Raw genomic sequence first — 26023 nt, 5'->3', positions numbered from 1 at the left:
TACCTGTTCTGTTGTGTCATGAGACCCATGGACACCTCCTGTCACTCCCCTATTCATCCAAACGTGACCTTCACCGCCTGTATCGTGTTTGGGTGATTCGTAAATGTAACCACCAACGTTGGCCCATCTCGATCGTAGTAATCGTGCGGAATAGCCGCGTATATGGCACCACCGTCACTCACCGGCGTCGCCTGGTAGAGTTCGACAGCCTCGCTCCAGGGTCCCTCGGGGTTTTGGGCGGTCTTCATCAACACCTTCGAGTTCATCCAGTTGTCGCAGTACACAAAGATAAAACAACCTAGGTACTCGTTCCAAACGACTTGGCCCTGGTTGATCTGCCAAAAGACGCTCTCCTTCTCGCTGAGATCCTTCGTCTTGAGTCGCTCCCGCTGCCAGCTCTCTCCGTTCCAATACTCGTAACAGTCCAGGTTGGTTGCCTCTTCGAGCCTTGCGCGCGCGACATAGACCCAGGGATTCTGGTCGGCGTGTCCGCCGTGGCCATACGCGTAGACGTACCCGTCATGCCGAAGTGCGCATATGTCACCGTACCATGGCTCCTGTGATGCGTCCCACCAGAACCTCGCTAGGCGCCGGATGTGAGGGGCGGGCGGGTATCTGGATGTGTCGAGGTGGACGCTTGCCACACCTGCGCCGACGAGATTGTTTTTCCCATCGGGCCGATGATTCAGGAGAAAGAACAGGACGCCGTCGTCGGCCGATGTGGTCTGGACGACGTTGGTTATGCCTAAAGCGCACTCCGAGGCATCTTCGCCGAATGAATCGATGATGGGGCAGAATTGTGGAGGGTAGCCGTGCTGGTTGAGCACGGGATCGACGACGACAAGAGGGTCATGAGTGGCCAAGGCGACTGAATCGCTTGTCATGCCGCGCCACTTGTCCGAGTAATTTGCGTCGGAGTACATTGTGTCGCCGTACGACAGAAGAACAAACGAGCCAATCTGGCCTTGAAAGCCGAGGTCGCGTTTGACGTAGGTGGTAGCGCTGTGTACTTCGCCTAGGAAGTCGACACAAGAGACAGTGATATTGGGTGGGTAAGGCTTCCTGGGACTGTAAGCGGCACGAGAGGCGTTTGTAGTTGTGCCCAGCACTGGTAGAGGTGAAGCCTGAAGCAGACGAATTAGATGGGAAACAACGAAGACAGTAACAAATGGTACACGGTAGATGGGATGCATATTGATATGGTAAACACCAGAATATGAAAGCCATTTGAAAATGAATCTGATGAGCTGTGCACATGAAGAGGGAATGTGTGAGAGGAAAAGGCATGTCCATGACTTCTGCATGCGAATATGACAATCAATAATTGAGGTGGTGATTGAAATTGATTGCCACGAATCACGACAATAGGCTATTGATCACAAGCGTTGTGCTTGAAGGTGACGCAGAGACACGGTCGTCAGAGTCGCGCAGTGTTCCTCTTCAAAGCGAACGCAGGAGACCGAGCGAGCGGTGACGCACCTTGAAAAGTAGACGCCGAGGGTCGGACTGCTGAGGTTGAATTGGATCTTGACCATGACTTGAGCCCTGTTGGCTTGATTCATTGTGGTGACCAGGTGTCGATAACGGAGTCGGTGTACTGTCACTTTCCAAGAATTGGTTTACTTTGCGCCCTGCCCACCGGAACACGCGATCTCGCATGCCACGATCATGTCGTGCTTCCTCACCACGGGCATCCATTGTGCTGGGTTGTGAAGGAGGCGTTTCATGAGATTCGAAGGTTGCACAGGGAATGATAGATTGTCTCACTCTCGTTTTGACTGACAGGGCAAAAGCGACAAAAATTGGATTCGAGGTTGCAGTGAAGACAAGCGGCGTTGTACTGTCGAAGGAAGATCCGTTGCTATCCGTCAGTTGGAGGTTGTTGTAAAAGTCCTCCTCATACTCCAAACAAGCCTCGGTTGATTCACCACAGCACATGCTCTCGACGCAAGGAAATGTTACATGACTTGGCACTGATGCACATCATATACCACATCCATCGCCGTGATCTGCAAGCCGACGATTGTCCTAATTACTCCATTCTCTTTCCGATCCGCGGAAGTGAGACCCAGGTGCCAATCATTGCAGCAAATGAAATGAGAACAATTGGGTGCAGCACGACAGTACTCAGGCTTTGTGCCATGAGGCCGGTGATGAGAGGCACAAACGCACCTCCCGAGGATCCCATCGAAGTGGTCACACTTAGGCTGACAATCTGCATGCTCCGAGGTAAGAGTTTTGAGAAGACTCCGGTCGCACAGGGATATATGGGTCCTAGTAGTAGACCAACCAAGGCCTCCGCAACCGCACTACCAATGATATTTGGGACGAGCCAAACGAGAAGTTGGAAAGCGCCAGCTCCGATGATGAGTATAGTAACTGCCAGCTTCTCTCCCATCTTGTGGCAAAAATGGGTCAGGACAAATCTTCCCACGGTGACACCGGCCCAGAAACCAGACGTGACATTGCCAACGTGAGATGGGTCTCCTTTTCGATAATGGATTAGGAAGGAGATGACCCAGCCGGAAATCGCAACCTCTGCACCCTGGTAGAAGCTACACAGCCATTAGTACGCTGTGGAAGACGTGGAAGCAGAGGGCTCACAAGATGAACGCAGCACCGAGCAGGGTGGTTCGATTCTTCAATGCTCGCTTAAGGAGCTGGAACTTTGTCGGCTCTCCTGCTGCTGATGCTTGTCGTGAAGCAGTGAGTTCGAGATTCGTGAGTAGTTGTTGAGAAGCATCGTTTTCGAACCCCTTAAAAGACCACGCCATGAAGATTATCGAAAAGATGGATATGCCGAGGGTGATGAAGTAGTAGTACGACCAGCTGACGCCTTTAGAGACAATTGCAGTTGCGATAATGGGGGAGACAACACCACCAAGCTGGGGACCGTCAGTGTCATCTTTTGCATCAAAGAGGTATACTCACCCCATATATGCCATGGCACAGGCCGAGAAGAACGGTACCATTTACCAGATTCACGATGAAAGCGTTGGTCATTCCCAAAAACAGTGCCATACCGAGGCCGAGAAGAAAGAAACTCAGGACGACGACCGGGAAGGGCGGTGCACACACAAGGGTCGTGTAGCCCATGCTCATGAGGGTTGTGGCTATAATGTAGGAACGAGACCGACCTGCCCGGGCTTCTATCATTTGGGATATCGGAGCCATCACGAGCCATCCAATTGCATTCGTAACAAAAATTAGGGAGACAATGGCGTATCCGATGTTGTATTCGGCTTCAAGATAGGGAATCAGAGCACCGGTCGCTGCATCATTCATCCCCATCAACAAAAAGAAGACAGAGGCCGAGGCTACTCTCCAGCGATTTCTGGGAGGGTTAGAGAATGATTGAATTATGGCACCGATTGCTGGAGCTCCTGCTGGTGTCGCAGGCTGGCTTTCTTCCAATTCTCCTGGTGTTGGTGGGATCGATTGTTCATTGGGAGAGACATTGCCAGGTCTGATCTTTTCTGGCCCGTTGAGACGCTGTCCCCATTGTAGCTTAGAGAGTTCATGTTCTGTAGGTGAGCAATATGTGATATAGTCTCGATGGACCACGGCATCAGGTCCTCGAATAGAAGCGGAAGAATCACTCTCAAGGCTGATGAAAGCGCCAAAGGGAATTGCCGTTGCGGCCATGTTGAAAGCAAAGGACTTGTGGAAATGACAGAAGAACAGGATGCGAATACTGACTGACAGAGCTGCGAGTGGCGTGTCGTCATGAGCATATATTTTCCCAACCCAAGGTCGAGCAGGAGAAAGAAATTCCGGAGACAACAGCAGACAGAGGGAGCGTAATCAAAGGGAAGCACTCAGTCATGGTGTGGATTAAGTGGATTGCGGACAGCTTAACTTGCATCTGCACAGGATAAAACTTTCACCTGGTTGGACAGGGCACTGGGGCCAAGTATTGTGCCCATGCCCTTCATACGCGAAAAAAAGCACATGGTGGCATGAGATAAGCCAGGGCGTAGAAAGGCTGGTCAGTGACAGATACGGCGGTGGGGATGGTCGAGGTCTTGGTGTGGCGATGGTAAAGCCAAAATGTGCATGATCTACTACTAGTCACTGAATACGTACTGTACACAATATCGCAGTACTCGGCTCGGCTTCCCCATTGAGCACTCGGCCAGCCTTCCATCTTTGGGCTCCTTTAACTTACTGCCGCAAACCCGGGGATGTCGTAGCGATGAAATGCAGAGCCCAAAAATCCTCGCAGGGAATCTCATTAACGCACCATGTCTCGCCGAAAGATCCGCAACACCGCCGAAGAGACTTTGACACCGCCTGACTCTCTGTCTCCCGGTCAGACTATCGCACGGGTCATCAAGGCTCAAGGAAAAGATCTCTATTCTGTCAAGACACCCGATGCCACCGAACTCCTGGTCGAACTCGAGGCCAAATTCCGCGGCACAATATTTGTCAAAAGAGGCGGATATGTGCTGATCGATACTTCTGCAACCGACCGCGACAACAAAATTCAAGGCGAGATTGTGAATATCGTGGGCGATGAGAAGACATGGCGGAAACAGCCCTACTGGCCTGCGCAGTTTGCCCCAAAGCCTCGCCGCGTAGACAGCGACGAAGAGGAATCGCTGGTTGGGAAGATGCCCCCATCAGACAGTGAAGAGGATGACGAATGATGCACATTGGGTCTATATTCTTTCCTCCTACCTGCCCATCCTACTGAACGCTCCCACTGGAGAAGTGTGATCGACTGGAGGAGCAATAAGAGCACTCATCACCTGGACTGCCAGCATACAAACAACAGCTACCGAGCTCAGGTCGGTACTGGGATAGACGAGCCACGAATACTCTTGAATCGCCCAGTTGGCCAAAACCCACATGGGTCCTCCTCCGGCCCTCCACACAAGATACGGCGTCGCCCATCCGAGGTATGCGAAGAATTGATAGTGTAGGCTCCGAGCACACAAGAGACCGATTGCAATGCTTCCGAGGACGGCGTCCATGGCAAAAGTCGGAGTCATCTTTGTCGACACCTGGGTCTGCTCATGCTCTCCCTTGAACAAAGTGTATCTCCTGACGAAGCCGACCAAGCCAGGAGAACTTGGCTTGACCCATTTGGTTTGGAAGAACAGTAAGAGTAGGGACAAGTGAACGAGCAGGAGACTGATGGCGAACTGTCGGGACAAGAAAGTTTCCTCGCCCACAAACCTCCAGTTGACAGTCCACTTGAAGAGAAATTGCCGGCCAAAGTCGAAGGCTTGCCCCAGATACTGAAGACCATTGCCCGCTGTGAGGAACGGGATGGCCAGATTCAGATGTATCATCAAGACAAGGAAGCCATTCATGATTGCCCTCTTTGTACCTTCAGCCTGTAGCAGAATGACTCCTATAGAGGGTGCTGCCAATAAAAGAGTCATCTTGATACCCAAACCCAGGGCCCATACTATGGCTCCTGCTGACCACCTTCTCCCTTGTAGCAGGTAGATGGCTGTCCAGAATGCGAGCGTTGCCCAGCAGTCATTGAACAGCCTCAGTAGGAATATAGAATGCATTCTCTTGCTCAGCACCAGTGGCGCCAGTAACCACGGAGGCGCTCCGACGCGTCTGTAGCACGCCATTACAACGGCCAGAGTGGCCAAGTACAGGCCGGCGAAGATGATCTGTGCTCGGAGGATGTTCGTCCCACCATCCGTGAGGTGATAGAGGGCGGTATAGATGTATACATGGAGGGCCGGGTAGACGAGGGGGCCTGTAGGTCCGGTGATTTTGCTGTAGTTTCGTTCACCGTCCAAGAACATGCGGACCTGGGCCATGTAGGTCGTGTAGTCGATTTCGGTGTCTAGAAGGACATTGTTAGAGAGTGCCCACACCATGTCTGTGACAAACGCACAAGGAATCCTCCAGATGATCAGTCCGCATAACGCTGTTTCTCCGAGTAACATCAACGGTGCGATCCATCTCGTGTGTTTCGCGTTCGTGAGAAGGTCCCGCAGGGTTGAGATGGTCGTATCCATTGCGCAGGTTTCAGGGGGGAAAGAGAGAGACAATATGGCACAGATATAATCGACTCTATTCCACTGTCAACATGAAGACCTTGCCGATCTGCACGGTCCCCATCCCATCTCCGATCCAAGCCACCAAAGCCTTCTCCGGCCCGTTCTATCCACCATCAAACATCTCCATCGTTGTTTGCGACGTCATTGTCCTCGCCAATGGCCCTCGGCGCACCAGCTCTCCGACAGGTTCTGGGTAGGTAGGCGATACCTGTGCCTCTCAGGCTTCGCGGCGTCATGGATGTGAGGAGATCTACTCATAAGCTTTCCTCTGGTGCGAACGTAGCATATGCAACGTCCACACATTCCAAGGCGAGATTCCTCTTCCTATTCTTCTTTTGTATCAAGCATTGCTCGCGTTCTCTTGCTGGCTCGTGCTCGTCGAAGCGCCCTCTTCACTGATCATTCTAGGAAGCTCGAAGACACCCCTATGTTGATATAGCTACAGACGCGTCGCCCACGCAGGGAAGTGTACAACGGGGTCACTCTCCCGTACTGTCCATCACAATGTCTCCGAAAGACAAATCCGAGGGGTTGTCGAGCTCCTCGCATGCCAATCAACGGACCCCCCACGACCTGAATTGTCTCACAATCGCTGAACTCGAGGCTCTCGCCCACGAACGCATGGACAAGCAAACACGAGACTACTACAACGAAGGGGCCGATGCCGGCACTACCCTCAGCGAGAACATATCCGCCTACTCGAAATACCGGATCCGGCCACGAGTTCTCCGCGACATATCCCAAATAGACACGACCGTCGATGTCTTTGGCCATACCAACAGCGCTCCCTTCGGAGTGGCCCCGACGGCCATGCAACGACTCGCACACTCGGACGGCGAGCTCGCCACGGCCCGCGCCTGCAAATCCAAAGGGATCGTCATGGGTCTGTCGTCGTTCAGCACGAGTACGCTCGAAGACGTGGCCGAAGCGAGCGAGGACAACCCAAACGTGCTCCAGCTCTACCTCTTCGAAGAGCGCGCCCACTCGATCAGGCTCATCGACCGCGCAAAGAAGGCAGGCTACAAGGCCGTCCTGCTCACCGTCGACACGCCCATGCTCGGTCGGCGCAACCTCGAAATCCGCAACCAATTCAAGCTACCCGCACACCTGTCCATTGCCAACTTCGCCGAACAGGACAGCGACGAGGACGACGCTGCATCCGGATCGACGTCGTCAGCACCGACAACCACAGACGCGAGTTCGGCTTCGTCGTCTCTCTCGACGGACAATACCAACGCACCGAACAACAAGACCATCACCAATGATCATTCTTCACGCAGCACACGATCATCATCGACTCGTCCGAATCAACCCAATCAGCACGCCAACACATCCTCTAAACGAGATGCGAAATCAAAGTCGGCATCGTCAACACCAAAACCAAAACCGGCACCCAAACCAAGACAGAGCGTAGCAGGCTACCACGACGGCCACAGACGCCGTCCGCCAACGGGGCCCATAACGTTCCACACGCACGCGGCCAACCCGACGCTGTCCTGGGAAGAGGCGATCCCGTGGCTCAAGTCCCGCGTGGGACCGATGCAAGTGTGGGTCAAGGGGGTCGCGACGGCCGAGGACGCCATCCTGGCCGTCCACCACGGCGTCGACGGCATCGTCGTCTCCAACCACGGCGGCCGCCAGCTCAACGGCGCCCTCGCGACGCTCGACGCCCTCCCCGAGGTCGCGGCCGCCGTCAACGGCAAAGTCCCCGTGCACGTCGACGGCGGCATCCGCCACGGCACCGACGTCTTCAAGGCCCTCGCGCTCGGCGCGGACTTCTGCTGGATCGGCCGCCCCGTGCTCTGGGGTCTGGCGTACAAGGGCCAGGAGGGCGTCGAGCTGTGTCTCCGCCTCCTGATGGACGAGTTCAGGCTGTGCATGGGCCTCGCTGGCGTCACCGCCGTCAAGGATATAACGAGGGAGTACCTGTGCAGGGTTGATCGGGATGGGTTCGTGAGTAAACTTTGACGCACACACGCGCATGCACACGAAAAGAGATCGGGATAGGGGGGTGTGTGTGTGTACGTGGCGCACAAATGAACACAAACTCACCGGACGCAAATCATCACGCTTTGAGGAAAGCAGTCAGAAATCAGAAAATGATTGTGGATGATACGAGATATTCTGTGCGTAAGTCTGCACCGAGGAAAACGAACGTAGTCGTAGTTCTATAAAAATCCGCTGACGCCGACCAGCCAGAGAAGACTTGACAGATCTCAATACCCGAGACCGCAATAGGTTAGATGTCTCATCCGGGACGGTCTGCTCTTATATGTCCAGATTGTGTAAAGGGACGACACACCCAGGCAGGAACTTCTGCCAATGCGTGCTCCTGATCAGGTGTGGTGTGAAATGAAAGGGATCCTGTGCTGTGCTGTGCTGTGCTGTGCTGTGCTGTGCTATATAGGGGGAGCGAAACATGAAACAGTATATGGATATCAGATCGGGTCTCCTCGTCGCATGGGTCTTTGATCAATTTAAATTCTGTTGAGCCGAGGGCGTCCCGCACTCAGTGGAGGTTGATTGCTCGAGACTTCTCGCTGATGAGGCTCAAGCTGTCGACGGCATGCGACGAGTCATGTGGACAGGCAGTCTATCGACGCATGACGGTGCATAGATAAGGCATAGAATCCTTGCTCCGGATGCCCTTTTGGATGGTGCAGAAGTGGCCGTGGCCGAACTGCGCATCTTTGGCAGCACCTCGAGTTTGCTTGGTGGAGGGAGGCATGGTGATGACGTGAAATGAATGAAAGAACTTTGATAGTGCTTTGGAATGAGTGTGGTAGAGTTGGACTTGAGACGAATGTGGCTTTCTCCAGGAAAGTCTCTCGGGGGAGCATGAGAGAGTTTATATACCAGTGGACTCAATGGGCCACTCCCAACGACCCAAAGGCATGGAGGGCGACCGCGGGTTGCAAGACAAAGGAAGGGGTGGATCGCGGCGAGGCTGAATGGAAGGGTGAGAGCTTAATATTGTTCTTGCTTAATATTGTTCTTCCCAACACAAAGCATACGCCCAAGACACAGCACACACGGCACGAAGGCTGGAAGACACACCGAATGCTTTCCCTTGCAGGGACTATTTCAAGCTCAAAGACTTTCCCACCAATCGTGTAGTACGGGATAGACAACAGTGGAATGCTCCCGGGAAATGGCCATGTTGATGGGCGAGACCTTGGCCTCTCCATATCTAGAAGCGAGTAAAGGGCAGCCACTTGCCTCGGAGGTGGATGTTGACCTGGATGGGTTAGCCAGCGTTGAAAAAGTCATGGTAGAGGTGCGCCGTACCCATGTGTTACCGTCCTTATCAACCTCCTTTTCAACATGGGTCGAGAACGAGATGGCACTCATGATACCATCGCCAAACTTCTCGTTCAGCACGGCTTTGTATGCATAGCCATAGTTTTGCACAATCTCGTACAGACGATAGATCAGAGGCTCTCGTGGGGGCATCTCAACGCTCTTCCCTCGGTCGGGGAAGCCAGTCATTTGCGCCTCCAGGGTCGCATGGTCAAGCTCCAAGTATTCTGACAGCTTCTTTACATCTTCTGGAGAGGCCTTGGCCTGTCCGTAGAACAACGCCGCCACTGCGACCTCATCACGACCCAGCTCTTTCGCGATGGCCTCAAAGGTCACCTTCTTCTTTGCCTTGGCCTCGAAGAGGGTTTCGGACGACGACCGAAGGTTGGGGTGTTGCCGCACCTGAGCACGTCAGTCGGCTTTCTGCTTGAACCGGCGGAGCACTCACATCGAGGGTGGCGAGTGACATGCTGGACTTCTTTCGGGTGTTTTGGAGGGGAGCGAGGCAGGTATATCCAAGTGCAGCAATCTGCGGTCTTGAGCAAAGACTTGTGGTAGTGAGACGCTGTAGAGGACGCAGGTGGGCAGCCATGTCTTATAGATGATGACGGCAATAAATATAGCCAGCTCCGGTCAGGACCGTGGAGAAACACCGATCAATGTATGTCTGGCGCACCAAGCTGCTCTGTGGTGGAGGAGAAAAGGAACTGTCTGGCCCCGCATGATCGCATCGAGGGCTTCGGCATTGGGGAGCTGTTATTGTCATCCGTCATCAAGGCGTCTAATGAGATGCCCAAGATAAGAGGGATCTGCTGGGCCAAGGTCGTAGATGCGGGTAGTGAGAACCCTGAGGGAGTCTATCTGGGCCATACTCAGACCATCAACTTACATGGGGATGTATCATGGGAGAGGTACCATGATTAATGAACAGCGGTTCTACTCTCCTGATGAGGGTCCGCACCACGCTGGTATAGGTGGGCCAGCTTCCCACCCCGGCAGTGCGAGGACGCGTAAGTAGCGACCTTAAACCTTACAGTATGTACTCGCCCTCAGCACGAGGCGGGGTGATATTTATTATGAATTATGAACAGTCGAATCACTCGTGCTCAGAGTCTCGCCCGGTTAAAAGCAGCATCAAGCTTCGAGCTTCGAGCTTCTAAGGGGCTGAGTCGGCTTGGCGGCTTAGTGAGGCTTCGTTCGCTGTTATCCAGCTGAAACACATCCAAAGTTATTCAAAACGGTTGAAGCAGAGCGCGTAGGCAACAACCTCGACATGCTATTGTGTGTTGCGGTCTTGCTCTCTACATTTTGAAGCCAAGCACGATAAATAATCGTTGGTGAGTCCAGCGCCATGTCGTACCAACCACCACCCGAGGACGAGGGGCTAGCTTATGGAGACGACTACTCTCAGTCCCGCGGAAGTGGTCAGAGCGGCACAGATCGATCAGTGATCGGGGACACCTTCAAGAAGCTCAAGTCTGGTTATGACAAGTACAAAACCTCCTCGTCGGGCTCAAACTATGGATATTCGTCTCCGGGTTCCAACCAAGCTTACTACGGCCAACAAGGTCAAAATGCCACCTCTGGGTCCGGGCAGCCATCATACTACGGGCAGCAGGGCCAGAATCAAAACTCACAACAGTCGTACTACAGCCCACCAGGATCATCTGCTGGGCAGCCGGCCTACCCAGGTGGACCTCCCACTCAACAGCCTCAAGGAAAACCGGACATTGCGACAAAGTTGTTTGGTGTTCTGCAGAATACAGTTCAGAACATAGGCTCTGATGTTCAACATTTGATTGACCCCAGTCACAAACCGCCTACGCAATATGGTAACCAGCCTCCTGGACAAGCCGGCTCTACCTATGCCAGTGTACCCTCAGGTCCCGACCAGCCCGCCGTCAGGAATCGATACGATGCGTTTGCTTCCGAGAAGCCCGGCAACGATGTGAAGTGGTATGTGGATGGGTGCGGATACTTCTGGGCTGTCAGTCAAGCTCTGGAAGCGGCGAAGCATTCTATCTGGATCCTGGACTGGTGGCTGTCTCCTGAACTATATCTCCGCCGACCGCCATCCCAGAACGAGCAGTGGCGACTCGACCGAACTCTCCAGCGAGCTGCGCAACGCGGTGTCAAGGTCCGTATCATTGTTTACAAGGAAGTTACACAGGCGTTGAGTAAGTATATCACCACAATATCTGAGGTTGGTGATGTGGATCCTGACCATTGAATCAGCGCTGTCATCAGCTCACACCAAGCATGAGTTGGAAAAGCTGTCACCCAACATCTCTGTTTTCCGCCACCCTGACCACCTCCCCGACGCTCAAACTACTCAGTCGTCCTTGATCTCTTCGTTTCAAGGTCTTAAGCTCGATGCTGCGGGCGTTTCCAAGCTTGGTGCAGATGCTCTGAAAGGAATCTATGGAATTACGGACGACGTCATCCTTTATTGGGCGCACCACGAGAAACTCTGTCTTATTGATCGTGACGTTGCCTTCATGGGCGGCCTCGATCTTTGCTTTGGGAGGTGGGATACAAATCAACATGCCATTGCCGACGTCCACCCTTTGAACGTGAACGACACAGTCTTTCCTGGCCAGGACTACAACAATGCCCGGTGAGCATCGTTTGGCATCTAGTACGACATGTCTATCGACAAAGCTAACTCGTCATAGGGTGATGGACTTCAGCGATGTCGCAAACCCATTTCAGAACAAGCTTGATCGCACGACCAGCTCGAGAATGGGCTGGTGAGTATGACCCGAAATCGGCTTGTCTGACGACTGACCATGGCAGGTCTGACATTGCAATCTGCCTGCAAGGACCCTCCGTCGCTGATCTTTGCCACCATTTTATTGACCGCTGGAATTTTATCTATGACGAGAAATATAATGTTCGGCAAGACCAGCGTTACTACCGGATAGCGGACGATTATTCCCATACGACGTCCGGCCCGGGGCAAAGACCGCAGTCCAAGTCGCAGCAACAATCACAGCATGGACAGATGCAGCCGCAGCAACAAACTTCAAGCTATCTTCAACCACCGGCTCCAGGGGGTCCGTTCCCTCCCCCTCCGGGAAGTCAACCCTACAGTCCACCTGCGTGGCATAGCACTAGTAGACCGCATACACCTGTCGGAGATGTATACCAGCCTCAGCCGAGTACCAGCCCGGGGGTTAGCCCATCGATGCAGTCGGCGACGGCGTATTCTTCAGGCACACCTTCGAATTATGCCCAACCTGTAACGGCGGTTGCTCAAGCTCAGTACCAGACCTCACCGCCTCCCGCTTCTGGCAATTACAGCCAACCGCCAAATCCCTACTCACAGCAGAGCTTCCCTCCTCCGCCGCCAGGCCCCCCGCCACAATCGATCGCAGGAATGACAGCAACCTACTCAGGATATCAGCCGTCCGCAAGTCCTGACACACAGCAAGGGTATGCGCCATACAATCAGGGTGTTACCGAGTTATCTTCTCAGCCAGGTTCAGGTCAGCCGTATCAGCATCAAACATACCAACAGGCTGGGTCCGAGCAAAGCCGCGGCTTTGATGACTACGAACAAGAGCAGAATCGAGGCTATGGTGGGTTTGGCTATGGCAATGAGAATGAACATGGCTACTCAGGAGAGCGAGGTTTGCGTGACCGAATCCACCAATACAAAGACCAGGGTAGAAGATTTGAACAGGAATTGTCGTCTGTTGGCAACAAAGTGTCCACTGAGTTCGGCGGACGCTTCGGCAAATACATGGGCGGCTTTGAGCAAGGTGGACGTCCCTACAATGCACCTCGCGGTCCCATGACATGCCAGGTGCTCCGGAGCTGTACCACATGGAGTAACGGAACACCGTTGGAACACTCGATTCAGAATGCTTACATCGATGTCATTCGAAACAGCCGGCATTTTGTCTACATCGAGAATCAATTCTTTATAACGGCGACGGGAGACAAACAGCACCCTGTCAAGAATTTGATCGGACAAGCTCTTGTTGAGCGCATATTGCGCGCCGCTCAGAATGGCGAAAAGTACAAGGTGATTGTGGTAATTCCAGCAGTGCCAGCATTTGCCGGCGATCTACAGGACGATGCCTCATTAGGGACTCGTGCGATAATGGAATTCCAGTACAACAGCATCAACCGGGGTGGTGAGTCGATCATGGAAAAGATTGCACAGGCAGGTTTCAACCCGATGGATTATATCCGCTTTTACAACTTGCGAAACTACGATCGGATCAATTGTAACAATTCGATGCGTCTGGCCGAGCAAGCAAGCGGAGTCAGTTACGAAGAAGCACGGAAGCAACACGGCGATGTTGTTGGAGCTGGATATGGACCACAGGGCTATGGCACTGGCGCAACCCAGCCTTCTCAAGCGCCACAATATCAACAATACCAAACAGCAGCACAGGGAATTCAGTCTGTGGACGGCCGTTGGGACACAGTTTCTCAGTGCTACATGCTTGGAGGTCAAGACATCCGCACCGTTCCGTGGGATGGGCCACCCGAAGAGGAACTTGATGCCTTCGTTAGTGAAGAGCTGTATATTCATTCAAAGGTACGGTCGATTCACGCTTTGTGAACTACTCTGACTTGTCCACAGTGTCTCATCGCAGATGATCGCATCGTAATTTGTGGTTCAGCAAACTTGAACGACCGCAGTCAGCTCGGCTCCCACGATAGCGAGATTGCATTGCTGATCAATGATCCTACTCCAGTCCAGACCTACATGGCGGGCCGACCATACACAGCCAGTCGCTTTGCTGCTTCCTTGAGACGGCACTTATTCCGCAAGCACCTTGGTCTTGTCCGCCCACAAGATTTCCAGAGACCTGATCCAAACTTTGATCCGGTTGGAGTACCAAACATGTACGACTGGGATAGCCCAGAGGACAACGTTGTCTCTGATCCTCTGAGCGACACCTTCCAAAGTCTGTGGAACACTCGCGCCCGTACGAATACCGAAGTGTTTCGTAAAGCCTTCCGAGCAGTCCCGGATGATTATGTTACTTCTTGGGCAGAATACAAGGAGTTCTACGGGTACTACTACCATGCTGCCGATCAAAAAGACGGCAACAAGGCTAGTCGAGTGCCACCACGCGTTCAATATGGACATGTCGTTCGAGGAGACTTCCCAGGCGGAGTTGGAGAACTAAAAGAGTTGTTGAGCCAGGTCAAGGGTACATTGGTAGAGATGCCATTGTGCTTCTTGCAAAGTAAGTCAGCATACCTAACATCGCGGGGATGTACTAATGAATCGCAGATGAGGATATCGCCAAAGAAGGCCTTAGTCTCAATGCCTTGACCGAGCAGCTTTACACCTGAATAGTCAAGCACAATGAGAGGAAGCGTTCGATATCGGCACGCATGTGAGAGCGCACCATGGCTGAATGATTTATGATTTCGAAAACAAGTAGAAAAATCAAATGGCATTATTCCTCCCCTCAGTAGTTAGTTGCATGCTTGGAAACAGGACGCTGTGCACTACTCAAACAGCCTCCCACACAATGATGGTAGCTGTTATAGGCTGTCCTTGGTTCTATGCTTTTGTCCGAGCGGTACGTGTCCCTAGTTCAGCAAGGTGAGATCGTTGAGTGATAGAAGTCTGCTATGTTGCTGGGTATCACACCAGCCTCACTCGCCCGTTCAGAGCCAAAAGGGGCCCGATATCTCATGCTGTATGCGCCAACGTAGTTTGCTACGGTCGATCATTGTATGCCTCTATCCAGCTTGAATGCATTAGGTTTACTAGATATCCATTGCACACTTCCATTCAACTTCACTGTGCCTTCATTCGTCATGTCCTCTCCTCACAGCTCATTGTCGCGGATCTGAGACGATAAATGCGGCTCAGTTAAATGGTGAGAAGTGATTCAATGCCATCAACTTTATTCTCATTCCTTCGGGTCCCGACTGAGATCCTAGCACTTGCTTCATTCCCCTCTGTCTACTCCTTGTCTATTTCATGAACATATCCCTCCCTTTCCATTACTACGTCTTTACAAAAAACCTGCTTCACCCTCGACTTCTGTTGGCAGACGGCTTCTTTCCCATCGTCAAGATGAAGATCAAGTGTACCTACGAAGATTGCTTCAGGCATTTCGACTCTCATGCGGCAATGATCACCCACAAGGTCAAGGACATCAAACATAGCTATTGCAAAGTCTGCGATCTTGACTTCCAAGATGACATGCACCTTTTCATCCATCAACTTGGAACTCCCGCTCACAGTAAGAACCCGTCGTATCTGGCTGACCTTCATGCTAACTCTGAATCTAGTCTGCTGCCCTGTCTGTGCTTTAGAGGTAATGCTTCTTCCAGCAGTGAGACAACGCGTTTCTAACTAGAAAATAGTTCAAAAGCATTGCAGGCAGAGATCGACATGTTGAACAGGTAAGAAACGATTCGGCCCATCTTACTTCAAAGCTGACGAATCTTAGAGCCACCGTACCGGGCAGAATCTCAGCTGCGCCGGCTGCAACACCCGATTCCAGTCTGCCGCATCACTGATGCAGCATATCGAGAATGGCGAATGCGAGATCATCGGCTCAAGAGATTTCCAGATGCAACGAGCCGAGAAACAATTGCTGAAGGAGACATGGGCCAAAGAAACCGATCCCTACAACCTCTCTAGTCCAATGGAAAGCCGAACCGCAGGCTCTGCCAGGAGCAGAAGCTTGATGGATAATGAGGCTGAAAATGCTGGTGGCGGAGTCTCTCTGTATCAACCCGGTGTTCATACCTCGGCATCATCAGAACAGCATTTTCCACCGCTGGGTACGAATCCCCCGAAAAGTCGAGCAAGTTCCAAATCTCAAGTCACAACGAGCAACCTGATCAACTTTGACGAACGAGCTAATGACATGGCACGACTCAGAATATCACAATCGCGTCCGCAAGCTCGACCATGGGACCCTCATGCTGAACCTGCGCCAGCCCCGAGGGAGAACACAGCCAGCATCCGGGACTGGCTCGGTTCAGTCAATAGTAGAACAAACCCGCCATCCGATAATCACAGCGAGGTCGCTTCGATTTACGACCGTAAGGCAGCAGAGTCAGCGGTGTCTGAAAATCATGTCCCTCCCAGTCAGCGGGGCGGGCCATTTGCAGTGCCCGGTGGAAGACAGGTTATTACAATGCCTGCTCACAGCATCATCACCAACACCAGCGGGATCGACCTTGAGAAGTATTGGGACTCGCTGCGCCAGGAGTATATGTGTCCAGGTGACAGATGTCTTCGGGCTTTCAAGGATCAGTTAGATTTCAAGAACCACTTGCTCTCTTCGGCACATGTGGGTGGGCAAGTGACCTGTCCGAGCTGCCTGAAGAAGTTTGCGAGCACGACGGCGTGGGTTGCTCATTGTGAGAGTGCAAGTAAGAAGTGCGACATTCGCAAGAGTGCCGACTTCAACAATGTGCTGCGAGAAATCACCGGTGGTGTTCTGGGAACCAGTGGCTTCTTAGGCGATGGTACTGTCAAGTACGTCGCGCCAAGGATTGAAGACTGGTGAACTGAATCACGGAGAATCATACGGTCCTCTACGCTCTTTCCTCCAACCTCGCCTGCTGCTGCTGCCTGCTGCCTGCTGCCTGGCTGCCTCTTCACCCCACTCTCACTTGTCTCTTATTCTTCTCCCACTTCTGTGTTATTCACCTCACCAACCAAACTCCGCATCCTACGATAGCCACAATGTGGCGTCGTACGCTTGCAATTCGGCCTTTTGCTAGTCGGACTCTCACTAATCATGGTCTGACCAAGCCACCTTTCAAGGCCCTACTCAAAGCGGAATGTGAGTATACGGAATGTCGTATTCTTTTGTATATCATGTTAACAATCTGAATCTAGATTCCTCTGAACCTGAATCTGATTCTACAAAGATCGACTCTGCGAAAACGGTTGACCCTGAACCCGACTTTCCCAAGATTAACAGTCACCCAATTCATCTTCCAGTCACTTTGGAGACTCTGTACAATAAGGTCACCACTCTCGACAAAAATGTTGACACACTCATCGGCGAAATCAAAGGCACAAAAGGCGAAGTTCGAGGCATGACTCATCACGTGAAGGCTGCAATTGCTACAATGGAAACGCAGAAAAGAGATATTGAGATCAGATTGTTGTGGAAGGGCTTCGCTATAGTAAGTATTTTTTATATCAAAGTCGAAAACCATTCACTAATAATCATCAGCTTGCTACACTACTACTTCTTGCAGACAAGTCAAAGCAATGGGGCGAGTTCTTCGAGGAGTTGTACACAGATCTGAAGGGAGAAGGCATAGTGGTCGCTCTTCCCAAGCACAAGACTGTCGAGGCAGATGGACTGAAGACTCGGAAGACTTGAGCAATTCGTCTTCGTAGTTTACGGCGGTCAATGCCCAAATGGCTCTATCCATACCTGAGTAGATAAGCAGTATTTTCCACTTACGACAGAAGAAACAATCAACAATCAGAACACTCTTTCTTCTGAACCACTTCCCTAATGCTCCAAGACCCGAGTAATGAATATTCAAAAAAATCCCCAAAAAACGACAACCACGGGATTTTCACCTGTGCTTTTTCTGAATATCTTCCCTGATGCTCCAAGATCTGAGCAATGAATATTCAAAAAATAAAAAATAAAAAAACAAAAACGACAACCACAGGATTTGAACCTGTGCGGGCGAACCCAACAGATAGCGAACGCCTAATTCTGGGCGGAAATAGGCGTATTCGAGTCTGTCGCCTTAACCACTCGGCCAGATTGTCGAGACTACCCCGAATTTTGGGCAGAAAAGTATATAGTTGTCGGAATCTTGAAAGGCGTACTAGGCTCGAGTGGGCATAGGTTACACCTAAAATCGAGTCGAGACTCCAACCTCGGCATCTTTTGGGTCGTCACTGCATCCGCGAAAAGGTATCTCTACAGATACACCCGCCTCGAGCACACACAAGTCTTTGGCAGCCGCATCAATCGAAGCGCAGTCAGCTGCGTAAAACCGATGTTGCAGAACTTGGCAAACTCTTCAATGCGTCAATAACACAACCTTATCGTCATGGAATATCTCAACGCGCTTCAGTCACCCGTTGACGATCTCAAACCATCACTCTTCGAACTTCTCTCAGAGCAGCAACTTGCCGCGCTTCTTCCGCCTACACTACGATACCTCCTCGCCGTCGCGACGCACAGATACCCCCGGTACCTATTGCGCATTCTGAACAACTACGATGAAGTTTATGGACTGTTGAGTCTTGTGGTGGAGCGATATTATCTCAAGACATTCGGTGGCAGTTTCACCGAGAACTTCTACGGATTGAAAAGAGAAAAGGTCCTGAGCGTCAATGGTGGTGAGATTAAGAGGACACAATTGGCGGTTCCAGACGAGGTTCGACAGAGACTGAAGTTGAGCGGCACCGACATATGGAAGAATCTCGTCGTTCTCGTCGGCATCCCATATTTGAAGAGAAAGCTCGACGAGAGCTATGATATACACATCGCGCCGACTGCCAGTCTGCTCATGGCAGGAGGCCCAAGGTACCTCAACAGGGACGAGCTCCCACCACATCCCACCATCCGACAGCGGTTGATGTGGTATTACAAGTGGTTCCTCCGGAATGTGTACCCCAGCATAAATGCGGCATACCACTTCAGCATACTGGCATTCAGCTTGGGCTACCTCTTTGACAGCACAAAATATTCAAGCCCGTTCTTGTGGATGATAAGGACACGGATGCGCAGGATGGGAGCCGCCGACTACCGCGCCATTGACGCCGCGAGCGAAGCCGCATCGAGGGCTACCAAGGTCGGGGGAGTGCCAGGGCAGGGCCTCAGCGGGTTGCTTAGCCCACGCACCCTTTATCCTCGCATATTATCGAGTCTGAGAATTCTCCTTCCAACAAGCATATTCGCTTTGAAGTTCCTGGAATGGTGGCATGCCAGCGATTTCTCAAGACAGTTGAGCCGGAAAGCCGCAGAGGGGCTAGAGCTGCCTCCACCGATTGTGTCTGGGATGAACCTGGCACAAAGAGTCGCCACTGTACAGACCGCCAGCACGGCAAATACGGCTGTAAAGCGTAGTCCACCAGTGTCGAGCATCACATATCTGCCGATCCTCACGGTACCTCCGCCGCCATCGAGTGACCTGTGCCCGATCTGCCTCCATCCCATCTCGACCGCTGCTGCATGCCAGACTGGCTATGTTTTTGACTACAAGTGCATATTCCAATGGATTGAGGGGACGCACGAGAGACAAGAAGCCTTCATGAAGGGAGAAAAGATGAGCGAATGGGAAGACGAGGGCGAAGACGAGGCGCCTAACGAGAACGATGGAGAGGCTTCGGAGAACGCACACAGAAGCAGAGAAGGTAGCTGGGAAAGTGGAAAAGGTCGATGCGCAGTCACTGGCCGGCGGGTATTGGGTGGCACGAGTGGCCTGCGTAGAATCATGGTGTGATTTTGAAAGACCAACCGAGATGCAAGGAGCCTCTACGGTGCATCTTCTGCGGCTGGTCGTGATGTACTGGTCCAATTGATCAGGCGACCGGCGAAATGGTCATGATTGCAATGTCAATCTCGACAACCATGGGTGTGCTGGCCCAAGTCATTAGGCAACCGACGAAAAGATCATAATTGCATTGTCAATCTCGACAACCACGGGTGTACTGGTCGGCAGGAAGTCTCCTAAGCCCAAGGCATCAGATCCATGTACGGTCTGAAACAGACTGAAGGTACTATGTCGGCCTGGGTTCCCCCGATTTATGCATGACGAGCATTACTCGCCCTGTGATGCTTGTCAGCGACGGGTTCAATAGGCGAGTCGTACCGAGCGCCACAACGGCGGAGCGGGGCGGATTCAGGGGGTGAAACATTTGCATCTCTTGGCAGGACAGTCTCCCATCCGAGTCCCCCACATCCTCACATCCTTGCAGCCTCGATAGGAACATCCTCGGCCGGATATTTTCTCTCTGCAAAGCGGTACACCATGCATCATAGTCGGAGACGACTTTGTGTTGTGGATTCGACTTGTGAAAATCAGCCATGCGACACCAGGCCGAGTCGGAAGTCCATTTTCCACCCTGACCTACAGGCGTACGAGTACTGACCGATCAACTGTCCCTTTCACCAGTGCCGAGCAAAAACACCCTCGCTCGCCACGTTATGCTGAAACAGATATACCTCGCCGAGTCTTCTGGCAAGGCTCTTGGCATTTTGGCAGATCTGGCCCCCCGTCATCACCAAACCCAGCAGATCCAGTGTTTTCGATCTGGGTCGTGGTGCTATCACCCCCTATGTCTTCTGGGCACCGTACCAGCTACCCCCGGCCACAAATTCGCCTTGTACTCACCTTGTGCTCCATTTCCTCTCATGCGTCTCCTGCAGAAAGGCCATGCTACTCCATCGGTGTACTATGTACCCCTCCAACGTGAAACTCACCATGGCCGGCGTCAAATTACGTCCTCAAGGTCGACACCTCGGAAGTCGTGGCAGGTGATGGTATATAGACACAACTTTCGCTGCTGGTCCGAATATTCTCTTCCTCCAGAGCACAGTTCTCCCTCAAAAGCTTCAAGCAGGTCTTTCGTTTGCAAGGTCAATTGACCCGTTTCGTTCTTTACTTAATCCACCCACGTTCACTTTTCCATCGTCTAGAAGGACTTCATTGATTGAAGACCACCCTTTTCCCTCTCTGAGCAGACCACAGTCAGTCAACGTGCGCACCATCTCTTTTTTCTACAGACATATATCGCCAAGATGTCTCTCATCAGATCTACCACCCTGGTCGGGGCCCTCGCCCTTGTCTCCAAAGTTTCGGCTCACGGCATTGTGAGCGGTATTGTCGCCGGTGGCCAGTGGTACTCCGGCTACAACCCGAGCTTCAAGTATTCCAACAATCCCCCAGTTGTCGCCGGTTGGTCCATTCCCGACGATGGAGACTATGGGTTCGTCAGCGACTACACATCTCCCGACATCATCTGCCACAAGGGCGCCACGCCGGGAGGCGCTTACGTGAGTGTAGCCGCCGGTGAGTCCCTGGAGCTCCAGTGGACCGTGTGGCCCGAGTCCCACCACGGGCCCATGATCGACTACCTCGCTTCGTGCGGCGACGACTGCACGACGGTCGACAAGAGCCAGCTCAAGTTCAACAAGATCGACGAGGCCGGTCTCGTCAACGGCTCCCCGGCTCCCGGCAAATGGGCGTCGGACGACATGATCGCCAACAACAACTCGTGGGTCGTCACCATCCCGTCAAGCATCGCACCGGGCAAGTACGTCCTACGCCACGAGACCATTGCCCTACACTCAGCCTTCAACGCCGGTGGCGCCCAGAACTACCCTCAGTGCATCAACCTCGAAATCACCGGGTCTGGCTCGACCTCTCTCACTGGCGGCACCCTGGGCACAGAACTCTACACCGCCCAAGATCCAGGTATCTTGCTCAACATCTACTACCCGGCGCTCGAATCCTATGACATCCCTGGACCCCCTCTGTTCGACGGTGCTTCGTCTAGTGGTGGATCCTCGCAGAATTCCGCGGCGTCCGCGTCTACCTCTATTTCTGCTGCTGTGTCTACCTCTGCGTCTGCGTCCGCCTCTACATCAGCATCTGCATTGTTAACAGCAACCCCCCATTCATGGGGAGCCTGGTCAAACATCACCAGCGTCCCGTCAAAGCCCATTGCGGTCGTCTCATCTACTTCCGCCGTCGCCGTCGAGCCTACACATACCGAAGCCGAAGAGGAATGCCCCTCCGAGACCGCGTCGGTCTCCTTCTCGTCCGTGCCTACCGTCACATCTAATGTCGCCGCCGCAGTCACTCCCGCCCCTGATTCCACGAGCCCAGTTGCTCCTGGAACCAGTGCCGTGTCATTCACGAGCACCATTACCGGTCGTATAGGCCAGACTACGAAGTTTGTCTGCTATCTAGTGGACTAGACCTTCCAAGAAAGGAGGTGCGAAGATGTGTTGTTTTGTTTTGTGGTTCTGTTTCATCTAGGTACCTGTACCTTTACTTTATAGATACCCTGCTAGACAGGTCTAGGGTTTTCGTGGGTTTCTGTTCTCATGCATATATATTTACGTCTATGGTATTCGTGGATACTGATCAATGATCATGGCACGTCTTGGAGCTTGTCACATCATTTCTTGACTTTTGTCTTGTCCTGTCCTGTCCTGTCCTGTTCTGTCTTCTTTCTTTTCATTTTGGGCCCACTATTGATAACTTCTACACCAAGTCTCATCACGTGTACGGTTTTGCATAAAGCTCAAGCGGACATGATGGAGATGGCTCTAGGGTCAGGGTATTTAACACCGTACACGACTCTATATCCGCTATGGCCCGAGCCGCCCAAACCGCCGACAGCTGATATCTAGCCACGTACCGGGGTGTATCGTGAGTGCGTGCGAGTGCGTGACGAAGTGCGGGGGGGGCATCAGCGGTTCTTAATTCAAATCCACCTCTTCGCCATTCTTCAAGCGGCCAAAACAGGTTTTCCACAACTCATTCTCCTCCCCGACGAAGTACGTCAGATCGACAGTGTCCATGCCCGTCTCGTCGTCCCCGGCCATGCGCTCGAGCTGGGAGATGAGGTTGGCGAGGCCGAAGGCCTTGCCGACGCTCTGGGTGGTGCCGGCCTCGAGCATGACGTGCACGACGTGGACGTGGAAGTGGTAGTAGGTGGGCTGGTAGTGGACGTAGCACTTGACCTCGTCCGGGGCGACGACCTCGCCGCCGGAAAACTCGACCCTCGTGGTCGCGGCCTCGACGACCTGGTCGCGCACGCGCCTGAGCCAGGGGACGTGCTTCTTCTTCAGGTCCCTCAGGGACCAGAGGTCGCGGCGCCGCACGAGGGCGAGCAGGTGCATCCCCTGCGCGCTCTTGCGGTCCCAGTTGAGGTCCGGGAGCATCAGGAAACCCCCCGACTGCGGGTCGTCGTCGTCGTCGTCCCAGTCGCACCGGGCGATGACGTCTTCCTGCTCCGTCCGGCCCTCGAGGATGTTGAACACCCAGTCGAGCCTGCCCGCCGCCCGCTGCCGGGACATGTACGGCCGGATGTGGCCGTGGTAGATGGCCGGCGTCTCGGTGACCATGCGCACCCGCTGCGCCGAGTACTTCTGCACGTGTTTCGGCGTGCAGGGGTAGATGAGGTTCAGTTTGAGGTCCGGGAGCTGTGACGATGAAACCTGAGGGTCCAATGAAGAAGAAGAAGAAGAAGTAGCAGAAGAAGAACCAGCGGACGAAGCATTGACGCCGGGGGTCACCGTGCGGTTCGCCATGTACCACCGGTAAATGTCGTTGGCGCCGAGGTTGGTCGTGTTCGTGAGCGACGACAGCAGTTGCGTGACCAGACCCGAGTCCGTCGGGAATGCCGCCCGCTCGAGCGTGATGAGTGCCGGTTGCGACGCGATCGTGCCCAGCAGGGATATTCGCCGGCCATTTTGATCTGTCCCGGTCGAAGCGGTCGGCGTTAGTTAATGTGCTGTTCCGTTGCGACGAGAAGGAGGAGGCGCTGCTGGAGATAGTGGGGGGTTTTCCTCCCCGAGACGCATTCAATGAGTTCAAGAATTGACTAGTTACCTTGATTGAGCACTCTCTCGAGCTGGAACTGTGGAACAAGTGACTCGGCTTCAGATTTGGTCTCTGGAGGATTTGCCGCCATGACTCAACGCGAAAACAAAAAATGCCACCCAGATCTCTGTCGAGTGTACTGCGATCCCGCGGACAATATGTCGGGGATGTCGAAAAGGTACAAGGAATCAAATCGTGTTTCGTCGTTGATGCGTCGTGGATGCACGGGCCTCAAAGCCTGGCGAATGTCTTCGCAATCTCGGATCCCAAAGCCCTTACTTTGGTTCTGCGGCTTTCTACCGTCTGATGCAGTCGTGGACTGGATGTTTGAGCTTCTTGACTCGGTGTGTACGTGGGCGAACCGCTCCAAGATTATTCAAGGTTTCATTAGACTAATAAGTTTTGACGCAAATGTAAAGACTGGTTTTATGTATATCAGATGACTAAGCAGCCAAGCGAAATGAACAAATTCCGTCACTCAGTCAGAGCAGAGCCAACGTCGTTCGCGAGCCGACTGTTCGCCTTGATGGGCGTGTAGTCCGACACGACCCTCGCATACATGTCTTTCGCCGGTTTGTCGTGTACAACATCAATCCAAATCATTGCCTTCATCAACCCCCGCAGATCCCTCCACGACGTAATCTTACAAATTTGAACGAGTGTGCGCAGAGATTCAAGTAACCAGGCGTCCTCGGCCATGTTAGGAACCGATATGGCCGCCACCATCAATGTCCACAGCGTCAATTCAGGGTTTGCGTTCTCAAAAAGTTGTAGGTTGACCAGGCTCCTTTCAAGTCTGGACTGGAAATGGCTGTATGGCAGCTTCAGATGTTGATATTGAAGAAAGATGTGGTGAGTCAAGGCCAAAATTCCAAGTCGAATCATTTCGTCCACCGATCTGGCTTGAAAATGGTTCAAATCCAGCAGCCTGTACATCACCGAAGCCATAGTTTGCACGTGCAGTTGTGTAGGGAGTACCCCATTGCTCTGTGCTGCGAGATTGGAGAGTGAACAAAATCTCTGCAGAACCAGCCATGAAGCGGCCAAGTCATGGTGTACATCACGGAGAAAGCCGTCTTGCATCTGCAAATGCCGGAGGAATTCAGGGCTCTGTCCAATTGCCAGGACTTCCTTCTCCGGATAAGGCATATAGGGTTCAAGAAAAGGATCGTTGAAGAAGATTGGTTTGACTCCAGTGTGCAGCGAGATACAAAGGTCACATCTGAGTTAAGATTGTCAGCGATGAATGATCTGTACCTTCGACCACTTACTTGAGAAGCGTCAGCAAGATTTTCTTAGCCTTGAATGTGGCCAGGCCACCTCTCAGGTCAACAATTTGGCGGAGTGCCTTCATATGCTTCTTTGCAGTCGCATGGTCCCACAAGTAATATGCAGTGATTGCCAGAACCAAGATCACTCTCATTGTGGAGTCGGAAGCAAATACATCCTCGTTTTCGAGCAATTTCTCTCGAAGAAGTTGAACGCTCTTCAACAAGTGACGGGTCGCATTCTTGTTGACATCTTGATGTCTTCGCACCATAATATTATCAACCAATACTTCGACTGAGAATATGGTTGCATGCAGATAAGCGGCATCGTAAGTCAATCCTTCGCACCAGTCGCGATCCTGAGGTTCGAAACCTATCAAGACCGCCAGTGGGAATAGTATCTTGGGCGCAACGGCGGCAACTAATCCAACGGTTAGCCGACAGATTGCGAGTCTGCGCACCAAGGACGGAGGAATACATTTCATGATATCTCCGAAGGTGCCGGGCTCCACGTCTGCAACAAGTTCGCTGCAGGAGCAGTCCGAGCCAACTCTAGCGGGTATAAAGGAGCGATACATGTCGGCCACCAGGCTCAGTGCCACGACCGGGTTGCCATGGGGCCCGACGCTCTCGGAGATGCAAGACACAATTGGGGTCTGGCGCTTGCTGGGTCGAGCCTTTCCCTTGTTCTTGCCAAGCATGACATGGCGTCTGATTATCTTCTGCTTGTCTTCATTGGGTTTTTGAGAGTTGGTAGAGAGGATAAAAAGCATCTTGGTTAGTGAGAAGTCGAGGCTATCACCGGGACGGTACTACTTGTAACCGGCGATAAGACACCTCTCTAGTCCGGCTAGAATCGAGACTCGAGGCGTATAATACCGAAAAGTT

At 52.7% G+C, this 26023-nt stretch overlaps 13 protein-coding genes and 1 non-coding gene across 14 annotated transcripts; 7 read left to right on the top strand and 7 right to left on the bottom strand.

Moving 5' to 3' along the window:
- Positions 1–53: 53 nt before the first annotated feature.
- Positions 54–1698, bottom strand: PV08_01700 (uncharacterized protein; the record flags this gene model as incomplete). The annotated part of the gene is made up of 2 exons (XM_016376060.1): positions 54–1124; positions 1480–1698. 2 exons carry the CDS (start codon positions 1696–1698, stop codon positions 54–56), a joined length of 1290 nt encoding a protein of 429 aa, XP_016241336.1.
- Positions 1699–2032: 334 nt separating this feature from the next.
- On the bottom strand, positions 2033–3645 carry PV08_01699 (uncharacterized protein; the record flags this gene model as incomplete). The annotated part of the gene is made up of 3 exons (XM_016376059.1): positions 2033–2555; positions 2605–2885; positions 2932–3645. The coding sequence occupies 3 exons, from the start codon at positions 3643–3645 to the stop codon at positions 2033–2035; spliced, it is 1518 nt and encodes a 505-aa protein (XP_016241335.1).
- Positions 3646–4244: 599 nt separating this feature from the next.
- PV08_01698 (uncharacterized protein) lies at positions 4245–4649 on the top strand (the record flags this gene model as incomplete). Its single annotated transcript, XM_016376058.1, has 1 exon — positions 4245–4649. The coding sequence occupies one exon, from the start codon at positions 4245–4247 to the stop codon at positions 4647–4649; it is 405 nt and encodes a 134-aa protein (XP_016241334.1).
- A 27-nt stretch (positions 4650–4676) lies between these two features.
- Positions 4677–5987, bottom strand: PV08_01697 (uncharacterized protein; the record flags this gene model as incomplete). Its single annotated transcript, XM_016376057.1, has 2 exons — positions 4677–5812; positions 5864–5987. The coding sequence occupies 2 exons, from the start codon at positions 5985–5987 to the stop codon at positions 4677–4679; spliced, it is 1260 nt and encodes a 419-aa protein (XP_016241333.1).
- A 546-nt stretch (positions 5988–6533) lies between these two features.
- PV08_01696 (uncharacterized protein) lies at positions 6534–7997 on the top strand (the record flags this gene model as incomplete). The annotated part of the gene is made up of 1 exon (XM_016376056.1): positions 6534–7997. One exon carries the CDS (start codon positions 6534–6536, stop codon positions 7995–7997), a length of 1464 nt encoding a protein of 487 aa, XP_016241332.1.
- A 1222-nt stretch (positions 7998–9219) lies between these two features.
- PV08_01695 (cyanate hydratase) lies at positions 9220–9798 on the bottom strand (the record flags this gene model as incomplete). The annotated part of the gene is made up of 3 exons (XM_016376055.1): positions 9220–9267; positions 9318–9731; positions 9778–9798. 3 exons carry the CDS (start codon positions 9796–9798, stop codon positions 9220–9222), a joined length of 483 nt encoding a protein of 160 aa, XP_016241331.1.
- An 882-nt stretch (positions 9799–10680) lies between these two features.
- PV08_01694 (uncharacterized protein) lies at positions 10681–14648 on the top strand (the record flags this gene model as incomplete). The annotated part of the gene is made up of 6 exons (XM_016376054.1): positions 10681–11506; positions 11565–11946; positions 12005–12079; positions 12126–13881; positions 13927–14539; positions 14587–14648. 6 exons carry the CDS (start codon positions 10681–10683, stop codon positions 14646–14648), a joined length of 3714 nt encoding a protein of 1237 aa, XP_016241330.1.
- A 736-nt stretch (positions 14649–15384) lies between these two features.
- PV08_01693 (uncharacterized protein) lies at positions 15385–16834 on the top strand (the record flags this gene model as incomplete). The annotated part of the gene is made up of 4 exons (XM_016376053.1): positions 15385–15553; positions 15603–15628; positions 15678–15716; positions 15764–16834. 4 exons carry the CDS (start codon positions 15385–15387, stop codon positions 16832–16834), a joined length of 1305 nt encoding a protein of 434 aa, XP_016241329.1.
- Positions 16835–17013: 179 nt separating this feature from the next.
- Positions 17014–17665, top strand: PV08_01692 (uncharacterized protein; the record flags this gene model as incomplete). Its single annotated transcript, XM_016376052.1, has 3 exons — positions 17014–17113; positions 17170–17462; positions 17513–17665. The coding sequence occupies 3 exons, from the start codon at positions 17014–17016 to the stop codon at positions 17663–17665; spliced, it is 546 nt and encodes a 181-aa protein (XP_016241328.1).
- Positions 17666–17954: 289 nt separating this feature from the next.
- Positions 17955–18069, bottom strand: PV08_01691. Its single transcript has one exon. It is a non-coding gene; the product is annotated as a tRNA-Ser (tRNA).
- Positions 18070–18356: 287 nt separating this feature from the next.
- PV08_01690 (uncharacterized protein) lies at positions 18357–19754 on the top strand (the record flags this gene model as incomplete). The annotated part of the gene is made up of 1 exon (XM_016376051.1): positions 18357–19754. The coding sequence occupies one exon, from the start codon at positions 18357–18359 to the stop codon at positions 19752–19754; it is 1398 nt and encodes a 465-aa protein (XP_016241327.1).
- A 1298-nt stretch (positions 19755–21052) lies between these two features.
- Positions 21053–22234, top strand: PV08_01689 (uncharacterized protein; the record flags this gene model as incomplete). Its single annotated transcript, XM_016376050.1, has 1 exon — positions 21053–22234. One exon carries the CDS (start codon positions 21053–21055, stop codon positions 22232–22234), a length of 1182 nt encoding a protein of 393 aa, XP_016241326.1.
- A 507-nt stretch (positions 22235–22741) lies between these two features.
- On the bottom strand, positions 22742–23958 carry PV08_01688 (uncharacterized protein; the record flags this gene model as incomplete). The annotated part of the gene is made up of 2 exons (XM_016376049.1): positions 22742–23742; positions 23877–23958. The coding sequence occupies 2 exons, from the start codon at positions 23956–23958 to the stop codon at positions 22742–22744; spliced, it is 1083 nt and encodes a 360-aa protein (XP_016241325.1).
- Positions 23959–24341: 383 nt separating this feature from the next.
- PV08_01687 (uncharacterized protein) lies at positions 24342–25908 on the bottom strand (the record flags this gene model as incomplete). Its single annotated transcript, XM_016376048.1, has 3 exons — positions 24342–25089; positions 25139–25556; positions 25614–25908. The coding sequence occupies 3 exons, from the start codon at positions 25906–25908 to the stop codon at positions 24342–24344; spliced, it is 1461 nt and encodes a 486-aa protein (XP_016241324.1).
- Positions 25909–26023: the final 115 nt, after the last annotated feature.

This window comes from Exophiala spinifera (genome assembly GCF_000836115.1).
Source record: "Exophiala spinifera strain CBS 89968 unplaced genomic scaffold supercont1.1, whole genome shotgun sequence".
NCBI lineage: Eukaryota > Fungi > Ascomycota > Eurotiomycetes > Chaetothyriales > Herpotrichiellaceae > Exophiala > Exophiala spinifera.
This window is presented reverse-complemented; position numbering and strand designations above follow the sequence as displayed.